The sequence below is a fragment of the Phyllostomus hastatus genome, unplaced genomic scaffold (assembly GCF_019186645.2).
Source record: "Phyllostomus hastatus isolate PE091 unplaced genomic scaffold, TTU_PhHast_1.1 phas_scaffold_182, whole genome shotgun sequence".
Classification (NCBI taxonomy): domain Eukaryota; kingdom Metazoa; phylum Chordata; class Mammalia; order Chiroptera; family Phyllostomidae; genus Phyllostomus; species Phyllostomus hastatus.
The window spans coordinates 15,749,114-15,774,747 of NW_025334013.1; the positions used below are offsets into that span (position 1 = coordinate 15,749,114).

At 43.4% G+C, this 25,634-nt stretch overlaps 1 protein-coding gene across 1 annotated transcript in view; it reads left to right on the forward strand.

Annotated features, from left to right (window-relative positions):
- Positions 1-23,238, forward strand: part of MACO1 (macoilin 1) — a 58,419-nt gene extending 35,181 nt beyond the window's left edge. Inside the window, exons 7-11 of the mRNA XM_045859681.1 lie at positions 9,709-9,867; positions 11,252-11,434; positions 13,783-13,903; positions 16,356-16,530; positions 21,290-23,238. Coding sequence (XP_045715637.1) covers positions 9,709-9,867; positions 11,252-11,434; positions 13,783-13,903; positions 16,356-16,530; positions 21,290-21,492 — 841 coding nt within the window. The 3' untranslated portion in view covers positions 21,493-23,238. The remainder of the gene's footprint in view (positions 1-9,708; positions 9,868-11,251; positions 11,435-13,782; positions 13,904-16,355; positions 16,531-21,289) is intronic.
- The last annotated feature ends 2,396 nt before the right edge of the window (positions 23,239-25,634 follow it).

Genomic DNA, 25,634 nt, shown 5'->3' on the forward strand with positions numbered 1-25,634 from the left:
TTATTAAGTGGAAAAAATAAGCAGAAGAGCCAAGTTTAATGTGTTCCATGGAAACAAATATTTGATTTATGTTTGTCCAGCCTCGTCTCTGAGCAGATTATGGTCTCACACCTGATTTATTTTCATTTTCTTCCATCCTTATAATATTTAAGGTACTTCCAAGTTTTACTTAGTTTACTCTACTTATATTAATTCACAATATAGTTTGAATTTACTGTAACTATTGCAGTGATTTATAACTATAACATTCTTGGATGTAATCGTGGTAATAGAAGCATGATCATTACATTTAAACAGGCTGTTTCTTGGCTTGAAACCCCTGTAGCACTTTAGAAATTCATTAATGAAAGCTGTCATTAATGAATTCAAGCCAGCAGTTTACTGAGTGAGCCCATATCCAGGTGGTCAAAGGAGATAATTATGTTGCATGGATAAATAAATTATGAAATAACACATAAGTTATTTGGGGGTTAGAGTCCATATTAGAAACATTTTTATGTTGAGTACTGAGAGTTTATTCTGACAAAACCGATTGCAAAGTGTCCTCCCTAGAATTCAGAAGGAGCTACTATAGAACTTCGTGTTAACTCCTGAGTCAGTGCCCCTGCTGACACATAGTGAATTGAGATTTCCAGTTAAGGGGATTAGAGGTGGATTCCCTGAAGGAAAAGTACTCTAAGCAAAAGGAACTATATTCTTTAAATGTTATTTATGCTCTCATTTAGAAACTGGCTATTTGAATACTTTGACATCCAGTGTGGGTATACTTCAGCCTATGCACATCTCTTGGGGATTTCTTAGACCTTTTTTCTAGACAGCTGGAACTCTCAGGATTAAAACAAATGTATTTTTTTAATGGGGAAAATGACAACTCCTCTCATAAGGTATATTTCACCTTTCCTAATGGAGTGCTGTAACAGATTTGAAACAAACTCAAAATAGTTAACTGGAAAGAGCAGGTGTTCCAGACTTAGCCCCTGAGGGCATGGGCATGAGGGGCAGGCCAGGGTTGGCAGCATTTGGATAAACTACTGCACTGGGCACCTGCGAGTTTGGGAGCACAGACCCTTCCAAACAGGACAGCCAGCTGTGGCCTGGGGGGATTGCAGGCCCAATGTTGCTAAATGTGGTATTTTGAACAGATGCTGAAAATAGATTATCATTATGTGAAATCTACCAGTTAATTTTTTTTTTTACATTATGTGGGAGACGGTCAAACAAAACATCTTTATGGACCAGACTGGCTCGCCAGTTTGCAACATCTGCACCTGCCCCTTCCTGTTATTCTTATATTTTGCTCCCTCCTATCCCCTGACCCCACGAATCAAAACTTGACTCTTATAGGAAGGACTTTTCTGTTAGGGATTATCTGGTAAATCCCATGTACTAATCTACCATCTATAAATGGGACTTTTTTGCCTCCTCCTCTCCTCAGTTCCTTGTGCCCCTGGAAAACATGCACTTTTTGATATTTTTCCACCCCCTAGTCACAGACCACCCTTTTTATTATTTAATCCTCACACCTGACTATGGGACTTTCGGACTACTTAGAGGAGAGGGGACAACCTTGTGATAAGAAGGTGGTTTGGGTTTCTGGTTGGTGTTCTTCAAACAATACAGAAGTGCTTAGGCCTCCTGTACCTAGGACTGGAGACTTCTTCCATGCCAAGATGGTTTTCTGCCATGATTTTAGAACATAAAATACACAAAAATTTGGGAAGTGGATATTAGTTGTTCACAGACTTCACAGGCCACCTAGTTTAGAGCCTGGACCCCCTAGCACCATCCTTGTAGCATGTGTAATGTCAAGCTTGATGTCAGAGCAATAACGCCTGCTCTTCTCTTTCCTCAGGGAGCCAGAGCGGGGCAGTAAACTGTAGCTCTAGAATCGAGATTTAGGGAAGCTGTTGTTTCAATGAGAAACTCGTTTCAATGAGAACTAATGAATGTGATGCAGATTTAGGAACTGAATTGTTGTCTACTTCAGAAAGTTAAGTTCCCCTTTTTTGGAATGACCTAAAATGTTTGTCAAGTAGAAGAGTTGGATTTTCCCTGAGGCTTTCAGATTATTCTGAAACTGACCTGTAATGTGGGAAAAATCTAAGAGGAACAGTGAACATTGAAAAACCATGGAAAGTTGATTAACAGCCTCCTCTTTTAAAATAACTTATCTTCCAATTATAAAATAAGAATTCAAATGTTAGAAATAAGTTACATATATTGATTATATTTAAGATAAAGAAGAGAGCCACTATCTTAATATATCGGCTCTGAGTCATTTTTCTCTGTCTTTTTCACTGACTGTGTCATGAGCGTTCTCTCTTGTCATGGCTTATTCTTCCTCAGTGGGTTTTTTGGGTTTTGTTTTTGGGGTTTTTTGGTGGTTGCTTTTTGAAAGGCAGGAACAGTTTGTTTGTTTGTTTGTTTGTTTGTTTTAGAGCAAGGGAAAGAGAGGGAGAGAAACTTCAATGTATGCGAGAAGGGATGTGCAAGAGAAACATCCATCAGTTGCCTCTCTCACACCCGCAACTGGGGACCTGGCCCCCAACCCAGACATGTGCCCTGACCAGGAACTGAACTGGCAACCCTTAAGATTGGTGCTCAATCCACTGAGCACACTAGCCAGGGCTCTCAGTGGTTTTTTTAATGGTTGTATGTCAGTCAGACAGACACGTGAATGAAGACACAATTTATTTAGCCAGGCTTCTGTTGAATATTTAAGTGTTTCAGATATTTTTATTATAAATAATGCTGCATCAAACATACTTTTACCTCAGTCTTTGTGTGTATCACCAGTCCTCCAAATAAATAAATGTCTGGGAGTAGTATGCTGCATCAACAGATAGGAACATTTTAAGTACTTTTGATACAAACTATCAAATCTGACTGCATCCTTTAAGGACCTTATTAAAAGTACTAGTTTGTGGCACTTATAGCTTATAGTTTTATCCTTGAAGGGCTTCAAGAAGTCAGTTTTTCATTTCCCAGATTGACCAGTTGTGTGAAAGTCTCTAGGATTCCTTTTCTGCATTTCTTTGCATATGTTAATGAAAATGAATATGTTTGCCTTTTGTGTTTAACAGATTAGGGGGCAGAGACATAAGTACTTTGTAATCTGGTCACCGGGCTGTTGCTTATTTACAGATGCTTGTGCCTGGTAAGCAATGGTAGTAACCACAGTGCAGTGAGACCTGCGGCAGCTTCATCTCACTGTTGCAGAAGCTGTGGTTTATAGGATATACTGGAGCAGCTTCTAGTCACTGATGAGATACCTTCACATTTTTATGTGAATGGCCCATGCTGCCTGTCCGATCAGTGTGAATGACTGGAAAAGAAGAGGGGAAGGAGTTAGGGAGAGGGGACACAGTATTGCTTGTTGGGACAGAGCTTTGATATATGAGCTCAGCTTTCTGCATAGACAGCTGTGCAGTCCCTAAACAAGTCTTGTCTTGTGTGATTAATGTAGACCAGCAGGTCTCCTAATAGGATTAGGTACTTACCAAGATGGAGCAGTTGCTGTTCATTCATTCTTCTCATGTGCACCTGCCTGCTTGGTAAGCAAGAACCCACTTACCCCGTCTCCTTCAGCCATTATTTAAACTAAATATCTGACGGCCCGCTGTGGATAGGTTTCCAGAGCCTCATTTGTCATAACACTGACCCTGTTCTATCTAAGCACTGAGGAGATGGACACAGAGTGAGGGTTAGAGACATGGTCTGGAAGAATTGGAAGAAATTTTAGAAATAACAGTTCCAGCTTCCAGTTTCATAGCACTGTTGGCCCCTGGTTCCTGGCTTCAAAGAACTTACAGCCTTTTTCGAAATAAGATACACACGCAGGAGAAGATTAAAAGCCAGAACAAATTAAAAAACAGCACCAGGCAATAAGGTTTAGTCCCAAATGAGAGGCATCAACGGTAAGGGCTTTCAGATTTCGGAGAGAGAGGGAACTTGGGGCCCTGGAGATCAGTGCCTCATGCTGGAGAATGTATTTAGTTTGTTGTTTGTTTTTATTTTTTAACTGAGCTTCAAAGAATGAGTAAAATTTGAAAATCGGAGGTGGTTCCTTCCAGATGGGTGGTGCAATTAAAGGTAGAAGATATCTGGAAACAAGGAGTGGGCCGTTTTGGCTTGTGTGGCAGGTTTGTCAGAAAAACCCACCTTTCAGGCACTTGGCAGTCTAATCTGTGGATGACCCGAAGCCCTTCTCTTACAGAGCAAGCAGGATTGTAAGCTCTGCACTGTCTTGCAGAGCCTGTACAGCATCTCCGTCACCAGCACTTCAGAGTTCAGAGACAGCCAGCAGAGCCAAGGCTCCTTGTCTTCCTGACGAGTTCTTGGGGTCAAGCCAGCAGCCCATAGCAATATACACTTAGGTAGTTTTCTGGAGGGCTGGTGGAATGTGACTCATGGAGTATTCGGGGAACCTAGTCATCCCTCGGTGAAGTCCCGGGTGAGAAAAGGTCTCCCTCTCTTTTGTGAGACTTGCTTCCTGGGGAGTTTGGTGCCCCACGGCCTTCAGGTTCCACTGTGCTTCCCAGTCAGGCCTCAGAGCCTCCGGCTTTAGAAAGCTTTGGAATTACTGGCAGTACCCATAGGAGACTTTTAAATTTTCAGTGAAGTCATAGTACTGTGGGCTATGATTCTAGTAATTCGCAAAAGGTAAGGATTACAGACATTTAGACGTAAATATCTTCCTACTTTTCAGATACTTAAAAACAATACCCCTTTCAACTAAAAGCTGGCACTTGAATACTGTACTTTGTTTTACTATCAGGTGTACTTAAAGATATTCAAAGATATTTTTCCTACTTAGCCTGCCTGAAAAGCTAATGTTGGAGTTTCATTCTTTTGGAGAGTATTAAAATATAAATCTTTTTCTATTAAGATTAAATAGTCATCAACCATTTATATTGTAACTTCATTGGGAAGAGTGAGGGAGAAGATGGGATAGACTTAAGGTTTGGAGTAGGTAAGAGGGATCTCAGCTGGTCAGTTTTGCTTGGAGGTCAGCCCAGCCCGTCCGAGTGCACACCAGAGAAAGTTGTGCCCTCCACGGCCCCACCTCCTGCTTGTAAGCTGGCGTTCACCTCTAGCTTCACAAGGTTAGAGGTTGAGTGCTGTCTTCTAAAGTTATCAGTGAAGTGGCTAGGAAAGATGCCTGGACCCAATAGTTAACATTTTGAGTTGGTTAGAACCCTGGCTCATCTAATTGGCACAAATGGACGTATTTATTGGACACATAGACTCTGGCTTTGCCATGGGCCCTGCCTGCATCCCAGGTGGTGACCCCATCAGGCAGCCTTTGTAGGACTGACAACGAGTGCCACCGGAGTTGGGAAAGCAGGAAGTGCATTTATTTCCTTCCTAAGCCTTACCAAAGGTTGGTTAAGATCTGTCTGGCCCAATTTTTGCATGAGACTGTAGTTCTTCTGGAGGGAACTCCCTTTTTACCCCTTAATCTTCTATTGTGTAGGGAAGAATGGGATTTAGCTCTCATAAAAGGGGTATGAGCTCATGGATGAATTTTTTTCCTCTTTCTTTTGATCCCTATTTACTGAAGTGAGTTTTAGAGCTATAAACTATTACTTTTGCCTCATGTTCTTCCTGACCACTTGCTTCTAATTTAGTTGCAGCTGTTGACATTTTAATAAAATCCCATGAATACATTTGAAGACTTTACATTAACCTCTTAGCATCATTTTAGCAGTACTTCTGGGTGTGTCACACCAATAAATTATATATCTGCTTTTTTACCTAGGAAGTCCTGACCTTCAGCACCGAAGGGTTAAGTGTACCAATAAGACAAGTAGTAGCTATTTGTCTAATAAGTGCCCTGGCACTTGACTGGCTTGATTCAGTTCAACTTACTGATTCACATAATTCTTTTAAAACTCATTTATACTCCTTGTAATGAGCATATGGAAAACCTGAGCTATATCTTAGAAAATAGGACTATATAGTACATTCACATGATGGAATATTATGCAGCAATTAAATTGTTTATGAAAGATTTCTAATGGTGTGGAAGGCACTTTAATGTAAATTGTGTATATGGTACTCTCTCGCCAATATTAAAAATATTTATATGTGTTAAGAAAGAGAAAGGAAAAAAGACATGCAGAAAAGAAGTAAACCAAATGTGAATAGTGAATGGTTCTATCTGGATAAGAAGATATGAATTAAATTTTTATTCTTTATACTTTTCTATTGCTGTATGCAGTTTTTTTATATTGACTGGGTGTCACCTTTACAATAAAAAATAAATCTAAAATAAATAAATAAATCCAATAAAGAATTATAAATCATTTTAACCACATATCTCAGTAAAGGCTTAAAATATAGTGAACCTTTAATGTTAAATTAATGCCTTCTGTAGCAAGACAATGAGAAACTTCCCCACATAAATTTTAAAAATTACTTAGAATTTATCATTTAGTCCTTTAAGTTATCTTACATGCCAGTGTTGTTGTTGTTGTTAATAAAGATTTTACTTATTTATCTTTAGACAGAAGGAAAGGGAGAGAGAAAGGGAGAGAAATGTCAGTGTGTGGTTTCTTCTCATGCGCCCCCTACTGGGGACCCAGCCCACAACCCAGGCATGTGCCCTGACTGGGAATCCACCCGGCGACTGTTTGGTTCATAGGTTAGCACTCAGTCCACTGAGCCACACCAGCCAGGGCTTTGTCGGTGTTTCTTCAATTGGGTGATGCTGGTACTAACTTACAGGTTTTGCTGCAACTTGGAAAGCAGTAATTCAGAGTTTTACAAAATTGATGGTAGCAGTTATGAAAATCTAGAAGCTTTTCTATTTTATATCTTGTGAAATTATTTTATATTTGAAAGTAAACTTTTTATTGAATTATGACACACATTCACAGAAGTACATAAATCAAGTATACAACTTATATTTTCAGCTTACCCTTGTAACCACATCATTTATTTTTGTTGTTTTGTGCTCATACATAGCCTTGACAAAAATTTCTTAGTTCTACTTTTTATAAAAAGATATATTGATGTTCAGTGTTCTGTGGTCTCTAGAAGTTACACTCCAGATATTTTGTACTTTTTGCTCTCATAATTACATTAACTCTTTGGGCTTTTACACTTTGCAAGGAGCTCTAAAATTTCATTCAGAATATTCTTATTCTTAGTTCACGGCAGGAAAATTGGCAATTAAAAATGCAAAAAGAATATGCAAATTACTGACACCTAGCCTGCGCAGATTTAATTTTTCTTTCATCCCCGATGGGCACATGTTTTCCTCTAGTTGGCCGGTTGTGTGGAACCTGACTCCTATGCGTGTGACACAGCTTAGGTTTCTAATCTGAAGAAGCAGATCAGCAGCCAGCGGTAAGTGTGTCAGGCTAGAAATCCTAGACCAGGCTGGGAGGAACTTTAGAGATCATTGGCCTCAGATGGGGAAACTGAGTCCTAGAAGGTTACACGCCTTGCCCAGCCAGGGTCACAGAATTGACGCCAGAGCAGAGTCTAGAATCCGGATCCTAAACGCATTACTACACCATGTAGGTTCCTATTCTCGCCTTAAAATTCACCCTTTCTACCGAAACTGCAACTGTCAGACTGTGAAATCAGCTTCGCAAGAAAGGTAAATTACCTAATACGTTTTTCAGCCAAGCTTCTTAATGGGGATAACCTGACAGCATCGACCTGTTTTGGAAAATATCCCTTGGGTTACTTCGGGTGAATGAGGGATGGTGTGGGGTGGTGTAAATGCCAGTCTGCAATTGTTTAGAGCAGTTCTGAGAGGACATTCAACTGGGTTAACCCTGGCAATAGGGAAAGTGTGGCGTGATGTTGACTTGTGACCCTTCCCTGGGGAGCGAGCTGGGTCAGGAGACCCAGTAGAGCTCCTGGAACACAAGGTCTCCAGTTTGCGCTCGCGGTCGCTGGGCCGGGAGACTGACTACTGCGTCTGGGAGAAGACCATCGATGTTATAAGACTTTCTGTTTTTGAGGCTTTGTTTTAGTTGGCAGAGGTAGAAAAGTAAATAAGGCTACTCGTTGGTTATCTAGGAGATGCCAGGCAACATATATTTAGTAAGTATTGATGACTGGTGGGCCCTGGGGATTTGGCGCTTAATAAAACGTGTCTGTCGGGACTTAGTCTGTGGAGCGGGCAATCCCAAGGAGAGATCACCATTGCCCTCCAGAAATCCCGGTTCTGTTGGTATGTCGTATTCGTGAAATGCACAAGTCTCATCAGAGCTAACTGATTTTTTTGCCTAATTGTAAATGTGTAGGAAAAGGTACCTGTGAGTCTCAGATGGCAGCCATCCTTGGCCCGACCCTCAGCGCCACTCACCAAAGCCCCATCCCACAGACCCACTCTGTTCTTTTTCACTCTCTTTCCACAGAGCAAGCCTTCCTCAGAGGCTGGACTGATTGCTCGGCCCCTCAAATATCTGTGGCTGCTCCTGCCTTTGAACTTTTGGACATGTTTCTCCCTTGTTTAAAACACGCCCTCCTCCCCGTCTGTTTCTGCAAATCCTGCCCAACCTTTGAGGCCCAACTCAGTTCCCATTTTCTCTGCTCAGAACTCACGTGGCACTTCTGCTCCTACCGCGCCATGAGCAATAGAACTGCAGCTCGGCTTGCTGGTGGAGAGTTGACTCCGGAGCTGTCCTGCCTGTGTGACCTTGGCTGGAAGCTTTCCTGATCTAGATTTCTTCATCTGTAAAAATGGGAATAATAATTGCATTTAGCCATAAGTTGTGCAAATTGAATGAGTTTATACTATGAAAGCCGTAGAGCAGTGCTGGTACGTAGTTCTCCTTAAATACTAGTTCTAGCAGTTATTCCTTCTGGCGTGTATTCAGTCATGGTCTTTCTTCCTTGTGTTATTGCTTACTCATTTTAATTATCTATTTATTGGCCCTTCATGATATTGAAACGTCCTCTCTTGAAGAAAGGGGCTTGATTTTACACTTTTTGTTGACCTTTTCTAGCAATACATGTTCATATAATAGTTCCCCAATATATATCGCTTAAAATGAAACTATTACTGTATTAAATCAAGTGGATGGAACAGGAGTAAGGAATTGAGTAGAAAATACAGGCTTCAATTCACAGATGGAGTTTTTTTATGATTCTTAAACATGCGATTTGTTCTTTTTTTCATTGTCATTGAGTCTAATGAGCTCTTATGCCATAATCACCGGAAGTGTGAGCATCATTTAGCGAGGATGCTATAGTAATTTCAGGAGGTTGTCTCAGACATTGTTTTCTTCCAGGCCTGTGGTGGGATGGAATCTCAGACAGTAGATTCTGATCTCTCAGACTATCTCAAAGCAGGTGGGTCGTGAGCTGGATGTTACTAACATTCCCTTGCTGAGGGGCATGGGAAATTTGCCAGTAGGGAGGGGACCTTGCCCTTCAGCCACCTTCTTTCTGCCTTTCCCGCCTCCTCCGTCAGCAGCTCAGATGCTCACAAGCACCGTCTTCCCCTGTCAGGGTTCACAGACATTTGGGGGAAATCAAAAGGTACCCTCCCAGGGGAAGAGGTGGGGACCCAGGCGGAAGCTTTCAGTAAAGAGCTAATTGCAGGCGGGAGTTGTGGTGGTGGCAGGAACTGCCAGAGGGGTCCTCGGCTGTCCACCCAGCAATCCAGGACTTCAGCCAGGGCCTCCGCAGGGCCTCATGGGTGCCCGCTCCGCGGTGAAAATGCTGTGTTTCTCCTTCTCCTAGGCTGGAACAAGACATTAAGAAGTTAAAGGCTGACCTACAGGCCAGCAGGCAAGTGGAACAAGAGCTCCGAAGTCAGATCAGCTCCCTCTCGAGCACCGAGCGAGGGATCCGCTCAGAAATGGGCCAGCTCCGGCAGGAGAACGAGCTGCTGCAGAACAAGTACGTGTGCCCGCTGGGCCTTGGGTGCGCCAGGCGGGCTGGAGCGCAGGGTCCGTGACGACAGAGGGACCTAGCAGAGGGGTTTCTAAGTAAAATGTTTAACGTTTCATTTAGTACCAGATAGTCAGCATGTTATAAATTCTGTAAGCACTTACTTCATTTCAACAAGTTTATTAATATTGCTGTTTGTCTTCTGTCATTTAATAACTTCTCAGCTTAAAGTGTTCACCGAGCTTTTGTGATAATATAAGTAGAGTTAACAAGTATTTCTGCCACAATTTAAAGCTCTTGCTCCACTGAGTCAAAGTTTCCCAGAGAATTAGACTCCATTTTCTTTGATTTTCAAAATTAAAAAATGACATTGAACTTTGAGTTTATTTGAAGAGGCAGGCAAAAAGCCAGGTCTTCTGTGTGAATTCTTATGCTTTCTATTAATTCTTTCTGGAATTACCTCTTGACTTAATGTGGGCTTGCCCCATTGAAAGAGTAGTCCTTCAAGCCTGAGTCTCAGGGTCGGGTTCCTGGGTGGGGGGGGGGGTGCGAGGGGCAACTGATGGGTGTATCTCTTGCACGTCAATGTTTCTCTCCTTCTCTTTCTCCCTCCCTTCCTCTCTCTCTAAAAATAAATAAAATTAAAAGAAAGAGTAGTCCTTCGACACTTTTAAGGAATATAACTCAAAAGCTAAAGCATTATAGGCAAATAACCTGCCCATTTCTTCTGACCCACATATGTGATAGCTCTAGCACTGATAGAGAACATCTCACCCTTATTGATATATTTAGATAAACTCAACTTACATGGATCTGTTGAGCTGGGAATGGTCTTAGGTAAAGAAGGTAATACGGCTGAAATTCCTATCTGAAATGAAGCGTCCTATGACTGTAAGATCTATTTTGGGATACTCTGAAAAGAGTGTCTCACAGCCGGAAAGGAAAGGCTACAGCATAATTACATTCAGGCAAAGACAGACCTTCCCCTGCCTCCCCTTGGCCTCAGTTTCAGCGAGGCTGGTTCCATTAGCTGTTCCTCGGTCAGACTCAAGTTCTTCAAGGTGCTTTGGGGCACTTGAATTAGTTCTACAGTTATCTTTCCCTCTGATAGAAAATTGTTTTACCACATTTTTTGAATTACCTTCTGCAGGTAGAGCAAAGGCTAGGTCTGCTTCTGAGTCTTGTATGGCAGCTTGCCTATTGATACTAAGAATTATTAAATAATAATGACAACGTATTTTCCCTGGGCACTCTGGTAGTTGATATTTATGATTTGCTGTTCAACCCTCTTGTTTACTTTGGCCTTAAAATGATCAGGAGGAGCAGCGTTTTCCAGGGTTTACAGTGGGTATTTGTAACCGTAAAACTCTGTGTGACAATCATCTCCATGTAGGTTACATAATGCTGTACAAGTGAAGCAGAAAGACAAGCAGAATATCAGCCAGTTGGAGAAAAAGCTAAAAGCTGAGCAGGAAGCCCGAAGCTTTGTAGAAAAGCAGTTAATGGAGGAGAAAAAAAGGAAGAAGTTAGAAGAAGCTACTGCTGCCCGGGCTGTCGCGTTTGCTGCCGCGTCTAGGTATGTATGTCCATATCACCTGAGTGCTTCACCTATGGTTAGCTTTCCTTGTACCAAGACAGCCGTGGGAATTTGATGCCTCAGGCAGCACTGGAAATACAACAGTCGTGCACAGATGGATTGCTTTTAAATAAGGTTTTATTAGCTGGTTTAAACTCTGTCCATGCAAGCTTGTGCTCTCTTATAACAACTTCATCCTCAGTGACCTCATCTATAAAGTGGCGTGAGGGAGTCACCATGCCTCCCCCGCCTGGGTTTCCAGGCACTTTCTTTCAGACTGATAACGACTAAACACTTGGAAAGAACCAGTCCGGGATTTTATTCCCTTTATAGAATTATTATTATTACTCCCTACAGTTAGTTGTGTTTCTGGAGTTTTTATCTTAAAATGGAGGAAAGGTAAGATCTTGGTTCCCCAAGTACTGTGTACTGACTTCTCATGTTTTCGTTGGCTATCAGCAAACTGTCAAATGAGCTGGAAAAGATGGGGGCAAAAATGAGGCCTGGCTGGTGTGGCTCAGTGGACTGAGCACCAGCCTGTGAACCAGAAAGTCACCCATTCAATTCCCAGTCAGGGCACATGCCTGGGTTGCAGGCCAGGTCCCTAGCTGGGGGCGTGCAAGAGGAAACCATGTATCTCTCACACACTGATGTTTCCCTCCCTCTCTTTCTTCCTCCCTTCCCCTCTCTAAAAAAAGTAAATAAATAAAATTCTGTTTTTTCTTTTCTTTTTTTAACATTTTTCATTGTTCAAATAAATAAAATCTTTAAAAAATATGTTTTTTTAAAAAAATGAAACTTAGTCACTATTGAATTTGTGAAGTGATGAGAGTTAGGGACTGCTTCCCTATACCACTGAAAAGTATGCAGATACTCCAAAACCTGCTGTGTAACTGCCATCTGAATATCGGCAAGGAGGGGAGAGAGATAAGAGCCTCTTTGTTTTTGGCTTTTACTTCACATTATCACTTTTTTTCCTTTGCTTTCTTGACTAGTGAAGTCAGCTGCATAGTGGGGGTCAGTTATGGGTTTACAGATGCAGAATGAGGGTAAATTATTAATATTTATTTCATTTTAAGTTTCTATTGTAATTTATAGCTCTGTGATATAAGTCCCCTGGCATTTGCCCTTGGGTTTTGCAGTTTTGTATTTGGTGTGTTGGCCTTCTTGGGTTCTGGCATTTGCAGGACAATTGATGAATCATCAGCTTACTTTTCAGGAAATAACAGCAGGAGACAACTTTTTCTCATGTGACCCTGTCTCCCCTCAGCAGACTGTAACTGCAGACGGCTGAGCTCTCTTGGCCGTCAGCATCTATATAGACACACAAGACCTCTACTAGTCTGCCTCACCCTAACCCTAACTTAGTGTGGGGTTTGGGGGGGTTGCTTGTGTGTTTGTTTGTTTAAAGATTTGTAAGCATCTCTGAAGCACTTACAATTGCAGTTTTCCCTGAACAACTATCTGGTATGGCCCATGCTGTCCTTAATTCATCTCATACCTACACTTCTTTCAAAAATCCACTGAGGAGGGTGGGACCGTTCCTTAACCTCTTACTTGTAGTGCCTCGTATGCTTGAGAATCAGTAAATTGGTTTTAGTCTCTATCCTAAATCCTTTTTGTTTCCAGTTAGGCTTATTTGTTTTGGTCTTATCCTTAGATAGTCTTTGTTTGCCATCACTGGTGTAGAGGTTGTTTTTATTCTTCAGTAAATCTCAAGGCATTAAGTCTCTCACTGGACCTACATTTTTGGGTAGATAAGGACACCTACTTTCTTCATCAGGCTGTCTGAAATCTGAACAGTTGGTCAACTTTGGACTAGTCTTTGCCATCATCTGTTGTAGATTATCCTTGTTATAGCTTTGAGAAGCCACTCAGTGCTGCTCCCTTCTTATTTTTTATTCCAGGCCTATGGCAACTTCATGACTAAAGAAAGGTGCAAGTCCCAACTCATAGTCCTTTAAAAGTGAAAACTTTTTTGGCTCACTGTCCCCTGCTGGGCATGCCTGTCTTTGTCTTGGCAGTTTGTGTGCATTGTCTCAAGTCATATGACCCAGTGGAAACCTCACCTCTTAATCCCAGTTCTCTGACCTACCAACTGGGTGACACTGGGCTAGTATTATATCAACGCAACCTCAGTTTTCTTTTTTATAAAATGGTATAATATACCATAAAGAAGGTAGTATGGATAAAGTACCTAGCTTGGTACCTGGCTCATATTAGATACCCAGTTAATAATTATTTTAGAGAGTTTGTAGAGAGAATAAGCTGACGCCTCACTGACTCTGGAATATACAAGAACTATAGTCTTTCAAGTGCCCTTATTTCCTTCTCTTCTTTTCCAAAAGGGGAGAGTGCACCGAAACCTTACGGAGTCGGATCAGGGAATTAGAAGCAGAGGGCAAGAAGCTCACGATGGACATGAAGGTGAAAGAAGACCAGATCAGAGAACTAGAACTGAAAGTTCAGGTAATGAGAGAACCAAAGACTTTCTTGTACTCCAATTCCTCTTCTGTGTTTGATTTGCGGTCTGTGATATAACGTGGAGAGGGTGCCTTTTCATACAGGCAAATCCCATTGCATGTGACAATGTCTGTATAACAAAAGGAAGCTCTAATCTTGTCCAACTCATTCATATTGTATTTAATTTAGCCAGATTCTAATACAAAACAGAAATGTTGATGGTCCCTTGAGATGTTTTATACCAGAATTTTATATAGATTCACTTCATTTTTTTAGGTTATAGGCCAGGTTAGTGTCTTTTGAAATTTATACATATCTTATTAGCCTAACCCTCTGTCCATCGCCAGGGAATTGACCATTCTAGGTGGCTCTGAACCTTCCAGATTGCAATTCTGAGCAGTGCATGGTGAGGGAAGCTTCCAGTGCTGTGGGCATAGCCAGTTTTGGGACCATGTGTACCATAGCCAAGTATTTGGCATTGGCTCTTCAGGGGAACCTTTAAACCTAATGTCATGCATTGTAAAATTATAGTAATTTGACTCATGTGGAACTGGTAAGAAATTACTGGCAGGTCAGTGGAGTAGATAGATGACCCAGAGAGAAAACCTAAAGTGTGCAGGAAAGGCTGCATCAGAAATGGGTGGGAACAGTGAAGAAAAAATAGCAAAATTAGAAGATCATCTCATATTATACAAAAAGAAATTCCAGATGAAAAGTTGGGAAAAAAAGAAACATTTTGTTTTAAAGTAGGTAAAAATATGGTAGAATTTCTTTGATTCTTGAAATAGGGAAGACTTTCTAAACAAAATTAATGGAAGAGGTGACAGAAGGAGGCCAAACTTTGGGTGATGAGCACACAATGAAATATACAGATGATGTATTATAATACGGAAACTTACACAGCCTTATTAACTATTGTCACCCCAATGAATTTTTTAAAGATTTAATTAATGTTTTAGAGAGGGGAAGAGAGGGAGACATCAATATGTGGTTACCTCTCATGTGACCCTACTGGGGACCTGGCCCACAACCCAGGCATGTGCCCTGACTAGGAATTGAACCAGCGACCCTTTGGTTCACAGGCAGGTAGTCAATCCACTGAGCCACACCATCAGGGCCCAATAAATTTAATATAAAAAATGAGATAAATGAAAATTTACACTGCAGTCATAATGGAAGAAATCACAAGGCCAAAAAATATAAATGAAAAAAGTCAATTGGAGAGGTTATAGATAGATGTTGCAACAAATATAAATATGGAACTAATACTCTTGATACGTAAATAACTCATAAAAATTGCTAAGCTCAGATATACAGAAAAATAGGTGATTTGAACAGTTAATTCCAAGAAGAAATATAAATGGCTGATAAGAACATATCCATATATCCTTACTACTCATCAAAGACATAGGTTAAAATTGGATATCATTTATCTACTATGAAGTTAGCAAAGAATTTTTCAATGCCTGAGTAAGCTTGCAGTGAAATAGGCCTCATACATCACTGATGGAAATGTAACGTTCTGAAAAGGGTTGTGTACTTTTTAAGTATTTCCCTTTTTAGGGCTCCAGCCTAAGGTGAATATTTTAAAATCTCACTAATGATAGATATACAGAAATGTTCATCATGGTAGTATATAAATGCAAGAAATATGGAAACAGTCTTAACAAATAGGCAATTCACTTAATAAACTATGGTACACACACACACACACACACACACACGTGTGTGGGAATATTATACAGCCATTAAAAATACATTTTCAAAGAACATTTGAGATTATATAAGTTTTTTAAAAACTATACAAAGCTGTACATATACTGTAACTTCAGTTATGTTAAAAATACACATATGCTTAAAAGACTAAAAGAATATATATAAAATTTTTCACAATGTTGGGATTTTGGGCAATTTTCCTTTTTTTTCTTGAACTTCAGTATACTTTAAAATTCTCTGTAGTAAGTCTGGATTCCTCTCCTAAAATGAAGAAATTAAAATATCTATATACATATATTTAATAAGTGCATTACCAGATGTTTTAAGTGGACTTTTTCTGCACTATGCCCTGTCAAAGTAATTAACATTTTTACAGTTTTTAGTGCGGGGTGACAGTGTAGTTTTGGCAAATTTGATGACAATATTATAGCAACATTTGCAACTTGCCGCAAGGAGAAAGCCAGGAAAATTAGCCTTGTAAGAAAGTGTTTCACGTGGAGGCTTCACAAAAGCCCAGCATAGGCAAATTTATCTACTAAAATGTTTGCGTATGTACACATTGCCGTATACACCCATTTTGCACCCCCTCTAAGTGGTGAGGTCTGAACCCATGGAATACTAGTGTTCTGTGTTGTAGGGGCCAGGTCGGTAATAGCAGGATTTTATTTGTGATTTCAGGCTAATGTATAGACATCGATGCCAAAACTGTCTTGTAACATTGCTGCTTTGATGATATTGATAGGAGCTTCGGAAGTATAAGGAAAATGAGAAGGACACGGAGGTGTTGATGTCAGCTCTCTCAGCCATGCAAGACAAAACACAGCACCTGGAGAACAGCCTGAGCGCAGAAACAAGAATCAAGCTGGACCTGTTCTCCGCACTAGGGGACGCAAAGCGACAGCTGGAGATTGCCCAAGGTAGGAGAGCAGCGGGTCCCAGGTGAGGTGGGTGTGCCTGGGAGTGCACAGAGGCACAGGGAGCATTTCCGTTTGCTCCTTCAGCAGTGAAGTGCCCAGTATTGACATTCAGGAATCATCACATGGATCCGTTCTTGCAGACATATTTTGAAGTGAGAACATGTCATACAGCAGGAGCAGGGCATACAGAGAAGAGTATGAGCTTCTGTGCTCAAGGGGATCGTGGTGTTGTTGAAAAATTAGGGAACTGCAGAGTTACCCGGAGGTGCTGGTGGCCCCAGTATGTGCGGGGTCTGTGGGAACCTAGAGAAAGGCAGGGACAAAGCCAGTCTGGGGAGGCAGAGCGCTCGGGGAAGCTGATGTCCGAGCTGGGTCCTGAAAAGTGAGAAAGGACAGCCCAGTGAAGAAGGAGTTTAGCCGGGGAGAGAGCTAGAGAGGCATGTAAACTGAAACAGCTCCAGCAAGGCCCTGGCCAGGAGGCTGAAGCTAGGAGGGCCAGACGTGTTCAGAACGGACATTGGCTCAGCTTGGCTGGAGCGAAGGTTACAGATGAGGGACTGGCGACAGGAGGGGAGAGTCTGGAGAGCTGGCTGTTTACTCGGCAGTTATTTACTGAGACCCACTGTATGCCAGGTACTGTGACAGTCCCTGAGGGCACAGACAATAACACGCAATCATATGTCAGATGGTGATGATGCAGTGAAGAAAACAAAGCAGTGACTAGGCGGCAGGGGTGTGTGCGCGCACTCGCGCTAGTTTGACGTGGTGGACAGGAAAAGTCCTGTGAGCAGATGGCCTTTGAGCAGAGACTGAAAGAAGAGAGTGAGTCCTGTAAAGCTCTGGGGGGACAGCACTGCAGGCAGAGAGGGAGCGTGTGTGGTGGCCATTGGGGCGGCAGCCTGAGTGACGGGAGAGCTGGCAGCCTCAGCAGTAGCAGGAGCCACATTCTGCCGGATTACGTAGCCCATAGAAAGGACTTTGGACTTGACTCTGAGTGACGGGATATTTTTGAAAGGCTTCTGAACAGAGGCATGACATGAACTCATGAAAAGAAATTTGGATTTTTGTCCAAGAAATTGATTAGCCACCAATAGATTACTGGAAAAGAAAATCTAAACAATTGACCTAGTAGAAAGGAAAGGGTATTTCAACAAGTACTTACTGAGCGTTCACACTCACTCGCTATAAAGCATTGTCCTAGGAGCTAAAGGGGAGGCAGGCGAACCAGGTGTCGTCTAGGGCAGTGGGGCTCAGACTATTTGGTCCTAGGGGCCTTTATGCTCCTAAAATTACTGAGAATACCGAGGAGGGTTTTTTTTAACTGGATTATATCTGTCAGTATTTATCTATTAGAAATTAAAACTATAAACATTTATTTCTTAATTCATTTTAAAATAAAATAAGCATATTACTTGTTAACATTTTTATGAAAAGTAACTATATTTTCCAAAAAAATTAATGAGAAAAGCAGTGTTGTTTTATATTTAGTAAATCTCTTTAGTTTCTGGCTTAATAAAAGTAGATCCATTCCCATCTCTGTTTCTACATTCCGTCTGTTGTAAATCACTTGTCAGGTTGGTTCTGGAAGGTTTTCCTGTGCCCACGAGGGACTGAGTGTGAAGAAGGCGAACAATGTGTTAGTGTCATTGTGAAGACAGTTTGGACTCTGTGGCCCCTGGGAGAAGGCGAGCAAGCAGCAAGGCCCGCGCCACCGGGTAGAGGCAGAGGACTTGAAAGGCAGGAGGAGAGATCAGGGGTAGCTTCAGGAGGGAGGGTCACTGCGTGGGCTTTGGAGGATAATTCCGAGAGCAGAGAGCGGCAGGGAAGAGCGTTGTTAACCTGAGGGAAGAGCATAAGTGAAGGCAAGTGCTGGGAATGTCCAGGTGGGCAGTCCAGTGACCGCGAGCTGGGGGACCTGGAAGAAGATAGTGGGAGGTCAGGAGGACCACGAGCGAAGCCATAGAGGAGAACAGGAGAACGTGTTCCTCCATATCCAGGAGGAAGGAGTGACACTTTGTGGCTATTGTTTTGGAAATCAGTTTCCAGTGTGAAAGATGGATTGAAAAGATGGAGTGGAGGCAGAGAGGTCAGTTAGGAAGCTACCACGGTCTTGTAGGAGGTGGTGAGTGTGGGGGAGGAGGATGGTCCACACAGGGCAGGGAGGGGGAGAGCTACTGGAACCTCTGAGGAATCAGAAGAGAGAGTTTGGTTGGGATGTTTCCACGGGGAGTTGCTTCTTGAACACCCAGGTAAAAATTGTTCAGTCAGTGGGAATTTTGGGCCTAAAGCCCAGACAGAGAGGACCAGAGCCTGGGCGGGGGATGGGATATAGAAACTGTGAGAAGTTAGCGAAGCAGAGGAGTGGCTTGGGATGTCCCCGATGGTAGAGCAAGAAGAGAGAAGGGAGGTGAGAATTGGGACCACTCCTCTGCGGACTCAGAGAAAGGCATTTGAAAAGAAGGTTCCTGGAAATCCTGCTTTAAAGCTGAACTTCTGATCGTACACTGTGGGGTTTTTTTTGTTTTTTGTTTTGCCCGTTTGGCTCAGCTCCCTGAGAATTGGCCACCTCTCTCTGCTGCAGCCTGTGTACTTGGATTTGCAAACTTGGAAGAGATTCCTCGCCCCACCCCTTGCAGTGAAGCAGCACCTGGTCTCGGAGTAGCCAGGGGAGCTCGGTTTAGCAGCCTAGGAATTCTTGTAAAGCAACAAAGAAGCAGAGAGAAATGTCTTTTTCAAAGCTCTGGCGGTGTTTGCATATTATTGATTAAAGAAATCAAACTTAAATCTGTGTAGAAAAAAGATCCAGTGACTCGTATATCAGATGCCAGAAGGTATTCTGTTCATCTGAGGCTTATTTCGTTAAAAGGGAAGGAGGATTCTGAGGCTCCCTTAAAGCTGAGGGAACATGAAAGAAGTCACAGGGGGCAGGTCCTTTCCAGGGCTCTTGCTGCCGCCGCCCTCAGTACTTCCCTTCACTGCCATGCTCAGAATATTCTAATAAGAACCCAACTTTGTAATTGAAATCAAACCCATGTTCCTTTCCTCCTTTCTACTTTCTATATCATTTGATTCATCCTGGTTCCAAAATGACTTTCATCTCTACTACATCCTTTTAAAAAATATGGCACCATGTTCAGTTACATTTTTAAATATATTACCATCTTCCATAGGACTGGGATGCAATTCAAATTCAGCCTCTTTCTTTTCTAAGCATTTAAGTTTCTGAAGGCTATTCCTAAGTGTTCTCCCCCTAAGAGACCAGGGAGCTTCAAAGAGTGATGGAAATTGCATGGGCTTTTAAAAAAAATTATTTTTAGAGAGAAGGGAAGGGAATGAGAAAGAAAGGGAGAGAAACATTTGTGTGTGGTTGCCTCTCGCACGCCCCCTACCAGGGACCTCACTGGGAATAGAATCAGTGACGCTTTGGTTCACAGGCCGGCATTCAGTCGACGGAGGCACACCAGCCAAGGAGGAAATTGCATGGGCTTTGGAACAAAGTGGTCCTGGGTTGAAATCCTGCTCTACCTCTTACTAACGGAATGACTGGGCAAGATATGTAACTTGCAGTGCCTCAGCTTTATCCTGGGCTGGGCACTAGGGATGTAGTAATGGAAAAAAAAAGTAGATAGTCTCTGCCCCCATGGAGTTCATGGTCCAGTGGAGAGACAATGGACACAAATCGTTACCTAAATCAGAACAACAGAAGAACTGTCTTCTGTTACCTAAAACAGAAGAACTCGGGAGGTAGGAGTGCAGACAGTGGAGCCAGGCTGCAGAGATTTGAATCCTGCCCCTGCTCAGCTTCTCTGTGCCTCCGCTTCCTCATCTGTAATGTGGATGATGATGATGATTTCCACCTGATAGGGTTGTTGTAGTAAATAAGTAAGTTTGTATGTGGAAGTACTTAGAGCAGTATCTGTGCATATGTGGTAAACACTGTAACATTATTACAAAGAGTAAGAGTAAGGTGACAGAAAGGGAAGAATGAGAGTGTGTTGAGAATCTGGGAGTTGGGGCGGGTAGGTAGGGTCTGGTTTAAGTGGAAGGGTGAGCGAAAGCTCAGTGAGGAAGTAGAAACAGAAACCGAGAAGAGTTAACGGCAGAGAGAGCAGGAGCAGCACTGAAGGCGGAGCAGCCCTGAGGCAGGCCGGTCGGCGCCGGCGCTGGCGGGGAAGAAACCCGCGCAGTGAGGGAGAGGGCCACAGAGGGCCACTTGTTTTCTGTTAAGGGAACCTCCAGGCAACGTGTATTGTTGGGCCTGATTCTGAGACCTCAGTCGTCCTGTATTCCTTGGTCTGACGCTCAGAGATAGTCTGCCCTCCCAGAAAGGTACTTCGGCTTGAGAAGGAGAGCCTCAGTTCAAAGTCAGCAAGCTCTTACACTGGCGTCGTGACCTGCCACGCTCAGAACGCGGCTCCTGGAAATGAGCCTCTTCGCTTAGTCACACCTACACATACGGAGTCCCTTTTTACCTGTAAACCATGGCCCTCAGGCCAGACCTTTCCTTGTACCACCATGGGCCAAGAATGGTTTTCATGTTTTTCCATGGTTAAAAAAATAAAAATAAATAAAAAACGTGACAAAGACAGTATGTGGCTCGCAACACCTACAATATTTACTGTTTGGCCCTTTATAGGAAAGTTTGTCTGCCCTCACAAACCATCAAAGCTGGGGTCACATCCGCTCGGGATTGGCCCAGAAGGGCACTGCATTGGGTTAGCTCTCCCTTCTCACTAATGGTGGGTCTTTGATCTTCCAGGACAAATTCTTCAGAAAGACCAGGAAATCAAGGACCTAAAACAGAAGATAGCCGAAGTCATGGCCGTCATGCCCAGCATAACGTACAGCGCCGCCACCAGCCCCCTGAGCCCCGTCTCCCCCCACTACTCTTCAAAATTTGTGGAGACCAGTCCCTCTGGACTCGATCCCAATGCCTCTGTGTACCAGCCCCTGAAGAAGTGACGGCCAGCGTGTGTTGTGCCCAGCAACGTGGTTACCAGAGGCATTGCAGAGGAGCATCTCTGGCAGTCAAGATAAAAAGTTTATATTGTATTTTGTGGGACTGTATATGTTGTCGTTTTTAAAAAGGGGGGGAAGATAACATCCAAGTCTGATTAGAACTGCCCATCGGTTTTTCTTGTAAATTTTTAGAAGACCTCACAGAACTTTGCAGTTTATTTTTCTCGGCCAATACATTAAAACCGTTCTTGGATTTCAAGTAGCCAATTTTGCCTTTTATGTATTCTTACAGTTTCCTCTTGAAGAAGAAAAAAAAAGCAGGGTTTTTGCTTCTCAATCTTCTATTTTTGTTCTGTTTTGTTCCTGAATAAGCAAAACCTGCCCGTTGGATCCACATGGGGTGGTAATGAGAAATTTTAGTTCTTAGAGTGAAAGAACTAGTTAAATAACCTAACACAGTGTTGATCATACAGCTGATTCAAGAACGTGATTCTTGATACCACAGCAAACAAACATCGATCACCCCTCTAAGGACCAAACAAGTTCAAGGGGTGGCATGTAAGCCGAGGGGAGAAACTCAGGCGACGAGACAGCCGTGAGACAGGGTCGGGTTGTGTTTGACCTGTCCACGTTCCCGCCCGTGCGTCCAGTCCCAGACAGTTGCTAGCAGCAGTCCTGTTCACAGTGCCTTGGGAAACGGCGTTTCAAGAGGAAACTTGCTGACGTTACACTGTCTTCCCCCTTTCCTTCACCTGTCTCCTCTCTGTCTCCGGCTCACTGCAGGCCCTGCTGGGAGACCGGAGGGTAGCCGGGCTGTTCGTTCCCACGCGGCCACTTCTGTTTCTGTTTGTAGAAAGCACGGCAGTGTTCTGGAGTGTTCTGGAGCGTTCTGGGCTGTCAGCACCTGGGACGGGGCGGGGCGGGGCGGTGTCTGTGTACGAGAGATTGCGATGACAGCTAATAAAAGCTGCAGTTCCAGGCTTTTTGTTTTCGTTTTGTTTTGTTTTCATTTCATTTAACTGTGCTTTCCACTCTTCATCATCTTGTGTTCGACAGTTTGGGAGAAACTTGACTATTCCTCAGCTCTTGTGCCAAGGGGTATTTTTTTAAAGAGTTTTCAAACAAACTCTGCACAAAGATTTCAGTTTCAAGTGTATATTATACATTGGTAGAAAAGTGTTTGCACTGGCAACTTTTGGAAGTGTTTAAGAATCAGGGTGGGGGTGGGGGAGGGACTGGGAGAGGGAGGGACAAAGCAAAATTGTATTTGGAAACTAGAAAAATTAAGAAACCAAATAGATTGGTTTTGCTTCCTCGCCATGGATTCTGGAAGGACGTAGTTCTTCTAAAATTTTCCTGTTAATTGGCATGTACGTCTCATTTAAAGCAAATTAAGTAGGACAAGCAAGTCAGCAAAATAGAAGTATTAAAAAGAATCATCCTTTTAATCACAGATCTTATTTTGGGATTAAAAAAAAATCTAGCTTTAGCCAGGTGTGCATGTGCTGCCATTTTGCATTTCTGAATCATCTTGTGTAACTGTCACCATGGAAGTGTTACTCAGAATTGTCATAGGTTTTTTTTCATCTTTGTGCAAAAACATGGAAAATTGTCACTGACTTTGTGTTGAGGTTTCCCCCATTTTGCTGCCTTTTGGGACGCTATTTTCGTTAAATACTTGGTCTTGGCTGCATTCTTTTTTTTCCCCCTGTGGGGTTCAAAAGAATAAACATTTTGTTACAGATAAAACTAGTTTTTGCCTTTTTAACTCTTCAGGAGGGCACGACAAGTTAGAGTGTTCTGAAGGGACCTTAGGTTGTCGCTCTTGCTCTCTCATCCCAGCACCCTGTCAGGTGGCCTTGTCCCGTGCGGTGGGGAACAGACGCAGGATTCGGGGTGAATCCATCCAGGGTGTCAGGTTGGTTTCGATTCTAGTCTTATTAAAACATACCCATTGCCCTTCTCTTTCCTTCCCCTCCCTGCCATCCCTCTGTCCCCCCGCGCCCCCCCGCTTTCTTCCTCTCGGTATCTGATTAGAACCAAGGCTGACCTGTCTTCTGGTACAACCCTTCTTTCCTAAAAAATCATGTTAGTCGTGGGGTTGGAAGGCCATCGGTGAGATTAAATCTTGAGAGCAAATTTTATTCCCAGCGTCCAGAATCTTGTCGACCCACTTTGGGACCAATACCCTGTCGGGGTTCCTGCCTTGCTGCTGACCCCGAACTGACCTCCAAGGTCACCACTTCGAAAGCCCCCCTTGCTTCTGGAGGCTTTGCTTTCATCTTCTGAGAGGCCAGGTGCCTCTCCTGGCCCCGGTTTTTCTCTCGGCCATTGTTACCATTGATTTGGGCTGCAGTTTTTGAAAATTCTGCTCTTGGCACCTCATCTCTGTCCCGGTCGCCGGAGAGCCTTCCTGAGCCTCAGCGACGGAGGCTGTCACGGACACAGCGCGCACTGCTGTCAGCAGGAGTCCTCGGGGGAGAGCTTGGGCTCGGCTTGTGCCTGTGCCTGTGCCTTCCCTGGAGAAACGCACCTGCCTGTAGCGTTCTCGCTGGCACATTCTTCTCCACCGAGGAGATCTCCAGTTGTCGTCTTTGTTACTTTAGGCCCGTCCTAAAATGGTTCCGTGTCTTAATACTTTATATTTATTACTTGCCATAAAGCCGGGTTTGCCATCCGGGATGGTTACGGATTTACCTACAGAGCAGGCCGAGCATGGTTTGACTGGCTGAGTAACCTCTCTTCACTGACCTAAGGGGTAGCTCTTGTGCGTGTCCATTCCTTCTGTGCCAGTCTCTCCAAGGGGTCCTACAAAATGAGAATAAATGGTTCTTCGTGGCTCCCATCCTGGAGGAAAGGAATGGTCCTTTCCCTGACCACCCCAGTTTCCCATGCTCACCAGCTGTGTGAGTTGGGCTACGGCAAGCCACAGGGGAGGGCTGAGCATTTCTGACAGCTGCTGTCAGATGGCTTCTTGCAAAACGCACACCATATCAGAAAGCGCTGAAACAATGAACTAGAAACCTACCCCAAAGTCGATTCAATGGAGTTCAACTAGTAAAGTGTTTTCAAGGGGGCCTGTGGTGGCTAGATCGGTTTACAGTTAAAGGGCCTCTGAGACATAAATGCCTGGTTTCCTGTGACTCTCAGTGACATTTCCCCTCTCAGATGACTCTAGCCTGCTCCAGGCCATGCGGAGCCTGTGACAGTGGCATAGGTAAGCCCTCTCAACGAGGACAGGAGTGTGCTCCCAGCTCTGCCGCCTTCCTCTCCGACCCCCTTCACCTCTCTAGGCAGGTGCTGTTTCCTCGCCTCAAACAAGCAGTATTTGTGCTGGAAGGAGTCACTGTGGGAACTGGGTGAGATGATGCAAAAGCACTCTGCCAATCATGCAGGGCCTTCCAGATGGAAGTCCAGAACTGTGGCCCGGGAGTCCTGGTGAGGCAGGGGACCTGGCTGAGAAGGCCTGTTCCTGGGCTGTCTCCATCCCCACAGCCCGACTCCTGGGTGGAGCTCCTCAAAAGTGTGTGGTCTGCAACTTCACTTTGCTTCGGCCGCGACAGCATCCCTGGGGCCTCTTTCAGACCCCCACCCCCCCCATCTGAATCTGCAGTTTTACAAGGTCTCCAGGTGATTCGGTTGCATATTAATTATTTGCAAGCCCTTGTCTAAGTGGCTGTCCTAACCTAAAAACTCAGCACTGTCACTCTCTTCCAGTTTGGAAAAAGCCAACCCTCAGGCTTCGAAAACTCAAAATTAAGAGCTTAATTGATGAGCGGCAAGCTGGAGATGAAGAACTCTAATAAGCTTCATACATTTTGCTTATTTTATTTCCTCTCCATTAGAATGTAAGCTCTAGGAGGCCAGAGACTTTTCATCTGCTTCTGCTGTCACCCCAGCAGCTGGAACAGTGACTGCCATGCAGGAGGTGCTCAATGAATGTCGAACGAAGAAGGTTAGCTCATAGGTTAGACAGGCAATCTGCAATACTGCATCTTAACTGAATCTGAGCATCTCTGCAATAGTTCTAGTAGAGTGACAGTAAAAGTAGAACTGTTTCTAGAAGAGAGGGGGAAATTTGAAGTGGCACACTTACCATGACATCATCCATCTATCCGTCTCTGGTTGCCTCTGAAACCTTGTTT